A 14,349-nucleotide genomic window follows, 5' to 3' on the forward strand; every position below is an offset into this window, starting at 1 on the left:
CTCTGTTCCAGAAGCCCCTTTGACTCTGTCCAGCCTTCACAGCTGTTCTCCCGTCACACTGACCCTCTGAGGATGCTTTCCTGCCACCTCCAAGTCCAAACCTACTTCTCTTCCAAGGACCAGTTCAAATGTTTCCTCTCCCACTGAGTGAACTGAGATCGTGCCCTCTCTGTCTTGTGATAGAGAAATATATCCAGCTGTTCTATGACAGTGTGATAACCGTTTACAGACATCTGCTCTGCTCCAGGCGCCGTGCTAAGAGCCATACATGGAGCATTTCAGTTAATCTTCATAATCCCTTTTGGAGGTAGGAGCTCTGACCTTCAGGTTGGGCTGGAGAGATTTATCTGCCCCAGACCGCAGGACTGATGGCAGCATCAACACGGCACCCTCTATGACGTCTTCTAATCATCTCTCAAACTTGGAGGTATAAAACAACAGACATTTACTATCTCACAGTTTCTATAGTCTGGAAGCCGGTGGTCCAGCTCAGGTCTCTCTCGAGGTTGTGACCACTATGTTGGTAGGGTTATGGTCTCCTCTGGGGGGTTCGGCTGGGAGGCTGCTTCCACGTTGGCCCCCCACATAGCTATGGACTTGCCTAAGCACCGTCTCAACAAGGTGTCTGGCTTCCCCTGGGGGGTGTCCCCAGAATGAGTGAGGAGGATCAGAGTGGGACTGGAATGCATATGGACACAGACCCCAGAGGTCGAGCCCACTGGGGCCATCATGGAGGTGGGTGGGGGCAGAATGCAGGTCTTGCTCTACTCTGCTGCTGGACCTTGAATCCCTGTCCTAAGTCACTGCTGAACAAATCTAAGTGCTTCCAGGGCAGACCCTTTCTAGCGTGACAGCCCACTCTCCTTGGATAGCGTAGCAGCTCCAGAGGCTGCAGCAGGAAGGCCATGTGTTCACAGTTTGCAGAAGTTTCTCTTGTGAGCAAACAGCTGCCAGCCAGGTCTGTGTTTTGCTTTAATCAAGTGAAAAGGTGTGACCCAGATACTTCAGATTGGGCTCATTAAGCTGGAGATGTGAGGAAGGGGCAATGGTTTGGACACTCCAGTTGGGAAGGTTTCCTCCAGGAAAGGCTGTTCTTTGTGTATCCAGCCCCATGTGGGGCACCTGGGGCAGCCTGGGCCCAAGGTGTGGACAGAGACGGGCCTGAGCTATTCCCCAGCTTTTGGGCGAGCAGGTGTGGCCTGTGTCCTGGAGGGCAGGTGGGAGGCTGCAGCGTTGGAAACACTATTATCTGGCCTCCAGAGAAACGACCTCATTTGCTCCCATCTGTTTACTGAGCACCTGCTTTGGGGTGACAACCAGGATGCTCCTAGTGACAGCAGTGAGGGGCAGAAGCATCTGGTGTTTATTAACAGCCTTAACTGGTCTGGCTGCTCAATGCTTACAGCAACCCTCAGAGGCAGAAATTGTCATCTACTTTACAGATGAGGCTAATTTTGTTCCTAAAATTTAAAAGGAGATCTTGGCTAGAAGCAGGACCACGGAGCAGGCCAGCACACAGCAGTAAGTTTCACATCACTTAGCCAGCCACCTGGGGGGCTGTGGAGGCCTGGGTCCCCACAACCTTTGCTGGGATCTGCACTGAGGGCAGTTGACGCGAGAAAAAACTCATACTCAGTTATCTCAGGTGAAATAGCCGATGGAAGCCTGTGAGAGGGGTCCACTAAGCCAGCAGCATCTCTAGTGCAACACTGGGCCATTCTCCCATAGGCCACTTTATTCAATCAAAATCAAAAATCATAAATCACGTTGACAGCATAATGCAGTTATTCAAAGCAAGGCACCGCAAGTAATCATTAACAGTCAGAGAAAGGGAAACAAAGGAAGAGAGAACCGTGCAGGCACCCCATGTATTACAACCTTACAAACTGGGGATAAACTTTCCTAACTTGCTTCAGTGATTTCTATCCATGCTGGGCAGGACTCAGGCAATAGTAATCTTTGGTTGGTAGGCATTCTGTCCCCAGCCACCTGGTAACAACTGGGCTTTCCGTGGCCCAGGAAAACGGGGCGGGCGGGGGGCACAGGATCTTGGACTGTGGTCATCAGGACCCTCAGAATCCTAGCCCTGAGCCTGCCAGGTACCAGATATCCTGTATAGACTACCAGGCTATTGCAGCCTTGAGGAGTTTGAGGAACTTGACTCTGCTCAACGAGCCCTCCAGAAATTCCTGGCTTAAACTACATGCCTGACTCCCACAGGAGGCTGCTTCCCAAGGCACCTCTCCAAGGAGGGTCCATCCCAGGTGCACCTCACCTCGGGACAGGCTTTGTAATCACCCTCTTAGTGGAGGCATGATCTCTCATCATTTTTCTCTTTCCTAATTCACTGAGCCTGTGGCAGGATGTGTAGGCTGTTTCCTGGTTTGCGGCTGTCATTTGTGACAGTGGTGGGAACATCTCTGCAGACAGGGATTTTGCAGATAATTCATTCTTTATGAGAGGAGTTGCTCTGCTGCTGTGTGGGGAAAGAGTATGGTTTTCAGCAGGAGACATGTGTTCCTGTGCATGGTTACACACAGGCGAGAGACCTGTGTGTGTTTTCAAATCTCTGCCACTCCCCAGGTGTGTAAGCATGGACAGTCCTCATTTGTAGAGTGTGCAGTGCAAGCTTCCCCCTGACAGCACCACCTCAGCTGCCCACGGGGGCCCTGGGCCCTCCACTGTGAAACCCTGAACGTGTACCGCCATATGCTCACTATTTATTTTTCATCGCGTGACATGGTGTTTCTCCTCCCACTAACAGATAAGCAGCAGGTGGACGGGGGCTCTGTGTCTGCATCCCCCATGCAAAGGACACAGCAGCCACACATACACTCAACACCTGCCTCCCAAAACTCAGTGAGAGAGGCCCAGTGGGGGTGAAGAGAAGTGTTTGCACGTACACAGTGGTCTGGTTTCTTGATCCACTGTGTGCCCGGTAGGAGGGAAACCCCCAGGAATCCTCTCACAGGTGAGGGTCTGGCTGGGGTGACAGGTGCAGGGTGAGGGCTGCCTGAAGGTCGAGGGGAGCCCACATTTGTGCTTCCTTTCCTCTCCCCCTTTAAAAAGTATTGTAGAATCTAGTTTTAATTTTTATTCTTTTTTTTTTTTTTTGAGACAGAGTCTCTCTTTGTCACTCTGGGTAGAGTGCCATCTCGCAGTAACCTCAAACTTCTGGGCCCAAGTGAGCCTCCTGCCTCATCCTCCTGAGTAGCTGGGACTACAGGTGCCTGCTGCAACACCTGGCTAGTTTTTCTATTTTTAGTAGAGACAAGGTCTCACTCTTGCTCAAGCTAGTCTCGAACTCCTCAGCTCAAATGATCCTCCTGCCTCGGTCTCCTGGAGTGCTGGGATCACAGGTGTGAGTCACCATGACTGGCCTTTCATTTATTCTTATCAGTTATACATCCTCACACTTTACAGAGCCCCCTCCTTTTTCTGCTCACCAGAGGCGAAAGTTTAGCTTGATCCTTATGGTGGTCACCTCCAAGGCCACTCCTAGCCTGGTGCTCCTTGTAGTCGCCTCCAAGGCTGTCCACATTCTGGTCCCCTTGGTGGCCACCTCCACAGCTGTCCCTGGCCTTTTCTGTCGGCCCCAATAACTGCTCAGGACCCCATCCCTCATCCCTCCCACAGAGTCTGCAGGAAATGTGGTTAGGTCAACATCAGTGTTTGCATGTTACTTAATGTTTATATTATAAATGTTTACATATTGCACTTTTGCGGATGCTATTGACAACCAAGCCTCTAGTACAACACAGTGACTTGGCTCTTGCTGAGAAACACATCTCTCTGTTTTCCCAGTATTTAATGATTGCCGTAGTTTTTGATCAGTTTTTTAATTTTAACCCTTGTCTGTCTCCTTCCTCCCCTCCACTCCAGCCTCCTCTCAGCGCAACACACACGTATGGTATGTATCAGTTGTCTTCATGGAGATAATCTGCCCGACCTGGGGTCCCCTGGGTAGAAAACAAGGAAAAGAGGAAGAAGCTGGTCCAAGGTGGGGCCTGTCGGCTGCTGTGGGGCTTTGGTGGACCCTGAGCAGGTGCTTCCTGGGCCATTGCAACTGCCATGGAAACCCACTGAGGGGCTGACAGGGCACCAGGAGGGGGCCTCAGCAGGAGCCCAGGTGGGAGCAAGGGTTCCTTGGGGCCAGGTGGGAGCAGTGGAGATGTGGGACCTGGTCCAGTCAGCCTCTGGGAGAATTTTCAGGAGAAGTCAAGACGACTGGACACGGGGTGGGAAGGAAGGAAGCATTTGTATGACTGAGTCCTAGGAACAAAGGCAACTTGAGAAGTCTGGGCATGGTGGCTGCTCAGGGGAAGACCCATGTTCCAGCAGCCCACAGCATGGCTGGGTGTCTCTTGGGATCTCAGTGGGACACCAGGGGACACTTAATGGCCTTCTCTGCCCACGTTCTGATGTGTCTGGATCATGCTGGTTTGGCTGCTGTGGGCTCACTTCCGCTCACCGCTCACCGTGCAGGACACTCAGTGGCCCTTCGTGCTGCTAATTTTCTTGAATTTCTTTGATGATCGACTCCACTCTCTCTTCTTCGCTTTCCCTTCCTGAAAATACAGTATTATGCACATTGGACATCCTGACCCAGACCACTGACTTCATGTTTCCTGTCCTGTTTTTCCTCTCTTGGTCTTTTTGTTCCATTTCTGCGAGATTTCCCTAACTGTATTTTCCAGCCATTCCATCGAGGTTTTTACTTGGATTGTTGTAGTCTTAATTGCCAAGACCTCCTTTGTGTTATTGGAATGCTCTATCTGGGAGCACAGCCCTCATGGGTCCACTGTGCTGAAACTGGGAGGAGGCAGGGACCCCTTGTGGATGACACCCAGCAGGGCAGTGAGACTCAGCAATTTGGGTTCTGCCCCACACTCAGTATCACAAACTCCCCCCCAGATCCAGATCCTTCCTCCTGGGAATCCCTTCTCAGACTGGAGGCGCCCTCTCCGGGGCTCTCCACCGACAATCATGGCCGGAGAGGAGGAGGGCGTGGGGGAAATGCTACAAAGTGTGTGTGCGTGAGCTTCTGCTAAGAACTGGCCCTACCGTTTGCCCGGGCACTTTTTTGTACTATTTGTATTCATTTTAGGGGAAAACACCCACACTGCAGCAAAGGGACTTCCGTGTCTGGCTTTAAATGTCCCCTTCACTGTTCAGGAGGTTGACACATCCATCAATCTGGTTTAGTACCAGCGTCCTGGTTCCCTTTGAGGATTCTCCAACGTGGTCTGTTTAAAATTGCCCGGGGAGCTCACCCCAGAGACCCCCTGCGAGTCCCCTCCGAGGTCGGACCTGCCCGGGAATCTGTACTATGGAATTAGAGCTGGCGAAGGGTCTGCAGCCGGGAGCCCCGTGCCCGCGCAGCGACCGCCCGCAGACCCCCGGAACCCGTCGCCGCGGCACCGCTCCCGGGCGGACGCGCTTGGGCAACGGACTCGCCGCGCAGGGGACTCTGTTGCGCGCCGGACGCGGTTCCGGCCGGTCCCGGCGAGCGCTGTGGCGGCGGACGAGGAACAGGCGGCGAGGTAGAGTGCTCCCGGGGCCCCGTGTCGAGGCGCCGTGAGCGGGCACGTCCCAGCCCCGGGCCGTCGCCGCGGCTGCTGCTCCTAGTCCGGCTCTCCGGCCCCGAGCGCACGGCCCAGGAACGGGGCTGGACACTGGCCCTGCAACTAGCCGCGGGCCACCGGCAGCTCGTTGGCCGTCCGGGGCCGCAGCTGCCTGTGTCGCGCGGGGAGAATGGTGCCCGCTCTCGGGGACGCCGGAGGGGGCCTGTGTAAGTGCTGGAAGCCGCCCACGGAGAATCTTCTGCCCCACACTCAGCACCACAAACTTCCCCCAGACCCAGATCCTTCCTGCCTGGAAACCCTTCTCAGACTGGAGGCGTCCTGTCCAGGACTTTGCCCCGACAGAATCATGAAGCGAGTGAGGTCCATGTTCAGATGTCATTAGAGGAAACGTTTTCTGCTGTCTCTAAACTAAGTTCATTTCCATCTTTCATTGGGCCCGCAGAAGCCATCCTTGAGTACCCACCATTCCGTTTTATTTACCCCGGGCTGCTGCCCCCAGCCGGGGACCAGAGGGCAGGTGGCTCTGCAAGCAGACGGTGGCCGCGTGTCAGATTGGGGTATTTTGAAGGCTCAGCCGGCAGCCACACCCTGAGGGAGGGAAGGCTTTAACCAAGAGGCTAGGCAGGCCGTGTGGTGGCTCCTGCCTTTACTAACACTCTGGAAGGCCAAGAGGGTGGATTGCTTGAGCTGAGGAGTTTGAGACCAGCCTGAGCAAGAGCCAGACCCCCCATCTATGCTAAAAATAGAGGCCAGTAGGAGGGTGAGGCAAGAGGATTACTTGAGCCCAATAATTTGAGGTTACTGTGAGCTGTGACACCACAGCGCTCTACCTACTCTGTCTCAAAACAAAAAAAAACCATGAAGAGGAGGAGGTATTAAGTTGAGCTTGGAAGGATGATTGGGAATTTGCCAAAAAGTAAAATGGTGAGTGTTTAGTGACGGAACGGGAATTGTGTGTACGGGGCATTGTTGATCTTTCAGCCTAGGAATGGAGATGTTTGTGACAAGGGCCCCAGGCTGAGACCTGGGGGTGCTCAGATGCTAGACCCAGAAGCACAGATGCTACCAGAGTGGTGCTACAGGGGCTGGGAAGCTTGTGGCAAAGGAGTGACCCAGTCAGTGTGACACGCAGCTCAGCTTAGCCTTTTTCCTTCAGGCGTGTTTGTGACTGTTGTGGGACAAGGCTGTCCTACTGTCTTTGTTTCTGAACCTTCTCTTCAAGACAGTTGTGGTGGATTAAACTGTGGGCTTGGGCTAGCTGTAAGCATAACATCACCCTTCCCGATGATTTTTTTTTTTTTTTTGCCCTAAAGTGGATGTGGGTTTCAAGCGTGTGTTTTCACTTTTTGTTTTATTTTAAAATTGCTCATGAATGCAGTGTGAATATCTGTTACTTAAAATACATAATTCTGAAAACAAGCCCCTAAGCCACAGACAGACAGATATCATGTCGAAATGTGTACCCGGCACCACAGGAAGGCCCACTGCTGTACATGTTGGTCAAGGCAGCAGACAGAAGAAGTGCTGGTGTTTACTTTGAACACAGACTCTGGGGGTGGCTGGGTCAGATGTGTTAAACAGATGAGTTTCTTTTTGAAACTAGCCCCCTTTACTTGAATGCACATACTGTTCTTACCAAGGACTTTTGTCATGAGGTGCAGTGGTGAGCACCCTGCTGATGGTGGCATGCCAGGGCAGCAGTTCTCTCATGAGCTCTGTGAGGCAGGCCTTGTTGTCATCTCGTCTCATAGATGGAAAGTGAAGGCCTACATGAAAAAGAATGAACATTCAGGTCTGAACTCTGAACTCTGCTCTTAACCAGTACCACAGCTAAGGCAGGAAAGATGCTCCTGTGTGGGAAATGTGTTTCTGGGATGTCCTGTGTCTTGTTGGTCTGATCTGAGAATCTGGTGGTTACAACATGGAGGGCCCTCTGCTGGGGGTCTCTGATGAGGTCTTGCCTCCATCCTAGAGGAATTGAGAGCATTTGTTTAGCATTTTTCAAATCCTAGAGAACATCATGCCTTTACCAGGATGAGGCTGCCCAGGCTCATGCACAGTGCTTAGCTCTTAACAGGTTCCTGCACACGGCCATGGTGATGCCACACATGGCCATGGTGACCCTGCATGTGGCCATGGTGATGCTGTTTACTGCAGTGGGTCATCATGCTGAGCAGCAGGTGTGTGAGTTTGGTTGGTTAATGAGATAGTGAATTGCATCTACTTGGTGGGCAGTGTCACTCCAAGCTACGGTGCTGATGGTGAAGGGGGCCCTATGGTTGACCTGTGGTGGGGGGGGGGTCTCTCTGCGGGACTGTTGATCTCTCTAGACCTGGAAGTCTTCACAACTTCTGCCTGGGTATGTTTTGTTTGTCTTGTTCAAGGTAGGGCTTTGATCCGGATAGCCTTGAAGATTTGAGCTTGAGACTAAAAGAATTTATGATTGAGTGGTTCAGGGTCTCATACTTGAGAGATTTACAGGCTATTTGATGGGGGTATCCATTTCCCACATGCTTGGTGGGAATACCAATTAGTACCTCTTGGGAGGGAACTTTGGCAGGATTTATCAACATTTGAGGTAACCCAGCAATGCTGCTTCTGGGCACCTATTCCACAGAAATACCCAAGTGAGCACAGGCTAGATCCCAGGACATCCCTCTCCCTGTCAGCAAGGCTCCTTTCCTGGTTGTTGGCTTGGCTGCTCCTTCTCACCAGTCAGGTATCAGCCATACTGTCTCTCCATAGGAGGCCAACCTCCCTCTGACCTGGGCTGTCTCCTAGAAGACCAGGGGCTCCCTGAGAGCCAGGGATATCTGTCTCACATACAGCCTGTCACCATGTTCAGTGGCTTTCAGTGACAGGAATGCCCCCAGCATACAGGCTCAGGATTCTGTGCAGGAGAATGGTGGTTTCCTGCCCACCTGGTCCAGGGCGTCATTGTCGCCAGCTCCGCCTGCATGTGGGCAGTTGCTCTGGCTCTTCTGCCACAGTGATTGGTCAGCCACTTAGGCTGTGGCCCCCGTGTTGCAGGGCAAGGAATTGGTGGCAGTGCTGGAAGGAGGACCTGTATCCTGGCAGCAGACGTGGCTTTGTGCACACTTAGTTCCTTGAGGTCTGTGAGCTGTGTGGAGCCCTTCTGTGGAGGGATGCTATTGCCACTCCTGTGTCTATCTCTTGGAGAGAAACAGCCATAGGTAGCTACAAACAACTTGTGTGTCCACCTCCCATAAAAAATATTTTTAATATCTTCTTGGTCTTCCTTTTTTTTTTTTTTTTGTAGAGACAGAGTCTCACTTTATGGCCCTCGGTAGAGTGCTGTGGCCTCACACAGCTCACAGCAACCTCCAACTCCTGGACTTAAGCGATTCTCTTGCCTCAGCCTCCCAAGTAGCTGGGACTACAGGTGCCCGCCACAACGCCCGGCCATTTTTTGGTTGCAGTTCAGCCGGGGCCTGGTTTGAACCCGCCACCCTTGGTATATGGGGCCGGCACCCTACCGACTGAGCCACAGGCGCCGCCCTTGGTCTTCCTTTTTTATATAAAAGAAAATACTGTATGGGGTTAGAGCATCTTCATTTTTTTTTTAGAGCATCTTCAGTTTTTAAAAATAAATAACATTTATTAGACTTTCTTTTGCTGATTACAAAAGTCATACATGCTCATTGCAAAAAAATTGGAGAAAATTGAGAAATACTAAAAAGAAAACAAAAATCACTCATAACTTTTGTTATATTGTGAACATTGGTTATTCGCGTTCAAGTCTTTTTTAAAATTATGACTGTATTTTTCCCCTCAGCATAATGCCAAAAGCCTTTCCCGTCAACACAGCACATGCCCACCGTTGGGGTAGGTGCAGCCTGACATCCCTGTGTGTCTGTATGCATGCATGTGTTTGTGTTTGTGTTCATGCATGTGCACCAGTGTGTATGTGTGAGTGTGTGGGTGTTCATATGTGTGCACCAGTATGCATGTGTATGTGTGTATATGCACCAGTGTGTGCATATATGTGTATGTGTGTGCGTGTGCATATGAGTGCACGTGTGCAGTGTGTGCGTGTGATTTCCTTGGGCTTCTTCTGCATACTTGGTTTAGTTCCAGTTTTTTAATATCACAAGTAACTAAATATACTAGAGTGAGGTCCTGTATGTGTGTCTTTATGTCTTTATCTGATGTTTCCATAGGATAAGTTTTTTAGGTACAATCACGGGAACAAAGGGTTTACATTTCCCACTTTCAAGTTTCAAAGTGTTGGGAGTATCCTTTCTATTTTTTTTTTTTTTAGTGAAGACAGAGTTTCACTTTATTGCCCTCGGTAGAGTGCCGTGGCGTCACACAGCTCACAGCAACCTCCAACTCCTGGGCTTAGGCGATTCTCCTGCCTCAGCCTCCCAAGTAGCTGGGACTACAGGTGCCCGCCACAACGCCCGGCTATTTTTTTGTTGTTGTTGCAGTTTGGCTGGGGCTGGTTTTGAACCTGCCACCCTCAGCATATGGGGCCGGCGCCCTGCTCACTGAGCCACAGGCGCCGCCGGGAGTATCCTTTCTGATTGCTGCCCTGGCCTGCTAGGACCAGAAGCCATAAGTCTGGGCTGCCCTCCTGGGGCCCACGATGTGCTACCATGCCTGTGTGTAATGTGGTCTTGCCAGGAGCTGACCCTCGGGAGTTAGTGACCACAGAGGGACTCATGGTGGGCCCTTGCTTTGTGACATTGGGCAAGTTTCTTAACTTCTCTAGGTTCTGTTCACCACATCGTCCCGTTGTGTTGTGAATGAAGGGTTTTTGACTACATTCTTCACTTTTGTGTTGTGCTGAAGATCTGTGTGATGTTTCCTGTATCTGAATTTGCTGGTGTCAAGTAAGGGAGTAAGAGGTGTCCTGGGACAGAGGAAAGCCCCCGTGAAGTCGACAAGCCCCTCTCCTGTTAACAGAAGCCCTGGATGAGGGAGGGGGGAGGGGCAGTCCCGCCTGTCCCTTTTCCCCATTGGAACATGCAGCTCCCTGCAGTGGTGGGTGGGAGATGGCAGGCATCTGTCCCTGAGACCCAGAGAACGCAGGCCCCTGGCCGAGTGACCCGGAAGAGGCTACATTCTCTCGGTGCCTGCAACTGGGCTGCTGCGCCCAGCTTTCTTTCTTACCTCTCAAGAGGGTCTCAGCACAAACGTAATTTGGTTCTGACAGTCTTTATTGTTGTGGAGTTTATTTGTTTCGTTAGATAATTATAAAGTATTGTGCATAGTCTTTTAAATTAAGAGCAGAGAACAAAACTGTTTAGTTCTTGTAAGAAATAACATGTTAGTTTTCCCCAGCAAGTTAATGAAAGAAAAGTGAGGATTTGTCATAGAAAGAACATTCTGAACAGGGAGAAACAGTCCTGCAGAGACACCATGTCGGGGGTGTGGGACACAGAGAGGACTTAGGGGGCTGCTGGTGGGTCCTTCCATCCTTTGGTACTTTTCTGGACCTGCTAAAATTGGGGGGGGGGGTTCAGCTTTATTTCATGGTATCGTTATTGAGTTTGGAAGTGAATGTTCTTCCCTCCCCTGTGGAATGTTATTCAGAATTACCTCAAGTGCATTTGCTTCTATCTCTTTCTCCTTGGTTTTATCTAGTTTATTTCATTGTTTTAGAACCTAATATAGTTTTGAAATCCTTAAACTAATGAGCTTAAATAAAAAGCCAAGATGTTGGACTTTTGGACTCCACAGTGCTGCTGAGGAAGTATAGCAATTCTGTCTGAGGCTGGAGCCTTGCAATGGTGCCCTCGGCAGATTCCACCTGGTTGGGAGTTTGGGACAGGACTGGTAGGGCACTAACGTGCTGTCCTCTCTCTTCTCCAGTGCTGCCCCAGGGAATGCAGGGGGCTGTTTGCTGGAGCAATGGCCCCTCACGTAGCACTGTCCCTCCGGCGCCTGGCCTGTGCCTTGGCCTCCTGCCGACCAGCTCCGGTGAGAAGCAGAGGGAGTGGCCTCCTGCACACAGCACCAGCGGTCTGCCCAGACACGGATGCCCCAGTGTTCACCAAAGCACTGGCCTTTGGGGACAAAATCGCCATTGTTGACCAACATGGCAGCCACACATACAGGGATCTTTACTACCGCAGCCTTCGACTGTCCCGTGAGCTCTGTGGGCTGCGCGGCTGTGTCAGCGGGGACCTCTGTGAGGAGAGGGTCGCCTTCCTGTGCTCTAATGATGTCTCTTATGTGGTTGCCCAGTGGGCCTCGTGGATGAGTGGCGGCATCGCGGTCCCGCTCTGCAGGAAGCACCCAGAGGCCCAGCTGGAGTATTTCATCCGGGATTCCCGGAGCTCCGTGGTCCTGGCCGGCCAGGAGTATGTGGAGATCCTAAGCCCAGTGGTCAAGAAGCTGGGGGTCCCACTCCTGCCTCTCACGCCCGCTGTCTATGAGGGGGCGGCAGGGGAGCTGCCAGAGGGGCAGGTACAGGTGCGGGAGTGGAGAGACCGGGGCGCCATGGTCATCTACACCAGCGGGAGCACTGGAAACCCCAAGGGTGTCCTGACCACCCACCGCAATGTTGGGGCTGTGGTGAGTGTCTACGCCTAGCCAGAGCTATGACCATAGCAGAGCTGCGTCCTTCCTCGGCCACGGTGGTGTCAGCTGCAGGCAGCCCTCAGGCTAGGTCTGAGGAGGCCTGACGCCCTCTCCTGCTCATCTCTTTTTGGGGCCATTTGCAGTGGTCCTGTATGAAACACTGGCCGTGGGATGTGGCCACCTGTCTCCTGCTCAGGTGCAGGACACAGGATTTAGGGCTACATCCTGAGGAGAGAGGGACATAGGGTCCCCCAAGTGGCCCCTCCAGCATTGGGTGGTATATTCAGATCAAAGGGGACAGCTCCGCGTGGCATGAGGGTAATTTTTAAAGAGACCAGCTACATACCGGGCATGTGTGATAAAGACCTGAAATCAGGATTTATTTGGGCAGCCTATTTTTTTTTTTTAATAAATCAGGATTTATTTAAAGCAGATGCATTTGTGCATGGTCAAGTCTTAGACACTGTGGGAAGGCCTGTGTCCTCACCTCCCTGCAGGAGGCTCGTCTGGAGAGAAGGCGTCTACACCTCTCCCCTAGGGGAGTGGATATCTGCTCGCTGCCCTGCAGGGGTGTGGGGTGTGCAGGAGGCTGTGTCCTCAGCATACCTTCCCAGGGGGTTCATACGGGCCTGTCTCACTCTGCCCAGGCCCCAGTCTGGGCTCTGACCAGGCAGAGGAGTCAGCAGGGCCAAGCACAGGCCATGATGCTCGGCCTAGACAAGGGCCTGGGCAGGGGTGGAGCCGGGACAGCCATGCCGAAATCACAGCTCTGCCTGCCTGGGTGTTTGCAAAGTCCACTCTGCCACCCCAAGTTCACTGAAGCCCCAACCACATTGCTGTGTTGGGCGTCCCTGGGGTGAGTGGACACCCACAGGCCCCTGGTCGTCATCTCGTCTTCCAAGTCTGTAGGGAGGATTGGTAGGGAGCCGGCTTTCTTCTTTTCCTTTCCTCAGCTGGTGGGGAGCCTGAGAGGCACACGTGCAGACTCCCATGTCTTCTGTGGCGTGGCAGGCAGCAGCCTTTGGCTCCTGTTCCAAGTTGTGCTCTTGTCCCCTACAGGTGACTGGGCTGGTCCACAGGTGGGCATGGACGAAAGATGATGTGATCCTCCATGTGCTCCCTCTGCACCACGTCCACGGCGTGGTCAACAAGCTGCTGTGCCCCCTCTGGGTGGGGGCCACCTGTGTGATGCTGCCCGAGTTCAGCGCTCAGCTGGTAAGGCACCCACCGGGGCTCTGCACGGGTGAGGCCAACTGTGCACCAGAGAAATGGCTGCCTGATGCCCACACAGAGACCTGCCACCCGCCACAATGCCTGACTACTTGCTGGGGTTTTGAGAAAGATTGTGCTGAAGTTTGGGGAGAATTACTGTCTTCACAACGTGGAGTCTAAGAGTCTATCCACATGAAACCTCTCACTCACCTCACTTGGCTCTTCCCTCTGCTTCCCCAGCCACCATGGGTCCTATAACCTCCGTGCCCTACAAGGCTTCTGTCCGACAGCTGCCTTGGCACCCTCCTGTCTGCCGCTCAGCTCATGTCTGATGTCTCTTATCCGTTCCCTGTGGTGTGCAGTCTGCGACTAGGTTTATTCATTGAATTCTTTATTTCAAATGATATGTTTTCTAGTTTTATAGGGTTCTTTTTTTTGCAATTTCACTTATCTTTGCAATTCTCCATTTTTCTCCATTTTGCTCATCTTTCTAAATTTCTTAACCCAGTTGTTATCATTGTTATACCAAGAGGATATTCTGAGGCTCTGCCCTGTTGAATTTTTCCCATTAATTATGGATCACATCCTTCTGTTTCCTTACACATTGTAGTTTGAGGGTGCCAGTCATTGTGTTTAAAAGAACGTCAATACCAAACAGCTCAGAGCACTCATGATTGCTGTGGTGGGGGGCGACTGCAGCATGGGCTTCTGTGATCCAGGTCCCGCAGCTATGGGTGCCATCAGCCCCTCCTTTGAGTCTTAGTGCCAGAACCAAAGGTGCCTCTGCTTTCTACAGGGGACACTGGGCCTGCATGGTGGGGCGCTGTGGGTAAGACAGACAAAGAATGAACATGGCATGCTGCGCCTGTGGCTCAGTCGGTGGGGCCCTGGCCCCATATGCTGAGGGTGGCAGGTTCAAACCTGGCCCCAGCCAAACTGCATCCAATAAATAGCCGGGCATTGTGGCAGGCTGAGGCAAGAGAATCGCCTGGGCCCAGGAGTT

The 14,349-nt window shown here is 52.2% G+C and overlaps 1 protein-coding gene across 3 annotated transcripts in view; it reads left to right on the top strand.

Moving 5' to 3' along the window:
- The first annotated feature begins 5,471 nt into the window (after positions 1 to 5,471).
- ACSF3 (acyl-CoA synthetase family member 3) overlaps positions 5,472 to 14,349 on the top strand; it is a 34,977-nt gene continuing 26,099 nt past the window's right edge. Inside the window, exons 1-3 of one of the 3 annotated variants that reach the window (XM_053555284.1) lie at positions 5,472 to 5,543; positions 11,424 to 12,128; positions 13,194 to 13,349. In XM_053555284.1, coding sequence (XP_053411259.1) covers positions 11,463 to 12,128; positions 13,194 to 13,349 — 822 coding nt within the window. In that variant the 5' untranslated portion in view covers positions 5,472 to 5,543; positions 11,424 to 11,462. The other 2 variants (XM_053555292.1, XM_053555274.1) reach the window with 2 other exon arrangements.

Source organism: Nycticebus coucang, chromosome 2 (genome assembly GCF_027406575.1).
Source record: "Nycticebus coucang isolate mNycCou1 chromosome 2, mNycCou1.pri, whole genome shotgun sequence".
In the NCBI taxonomy this organism is placed as follows: domain Eukaryota; kingdom Metazoa; phylum Chordata; class Mammalia; order Primates; family Lorisidae; genus Nycticebus; species Nycticebus coucang.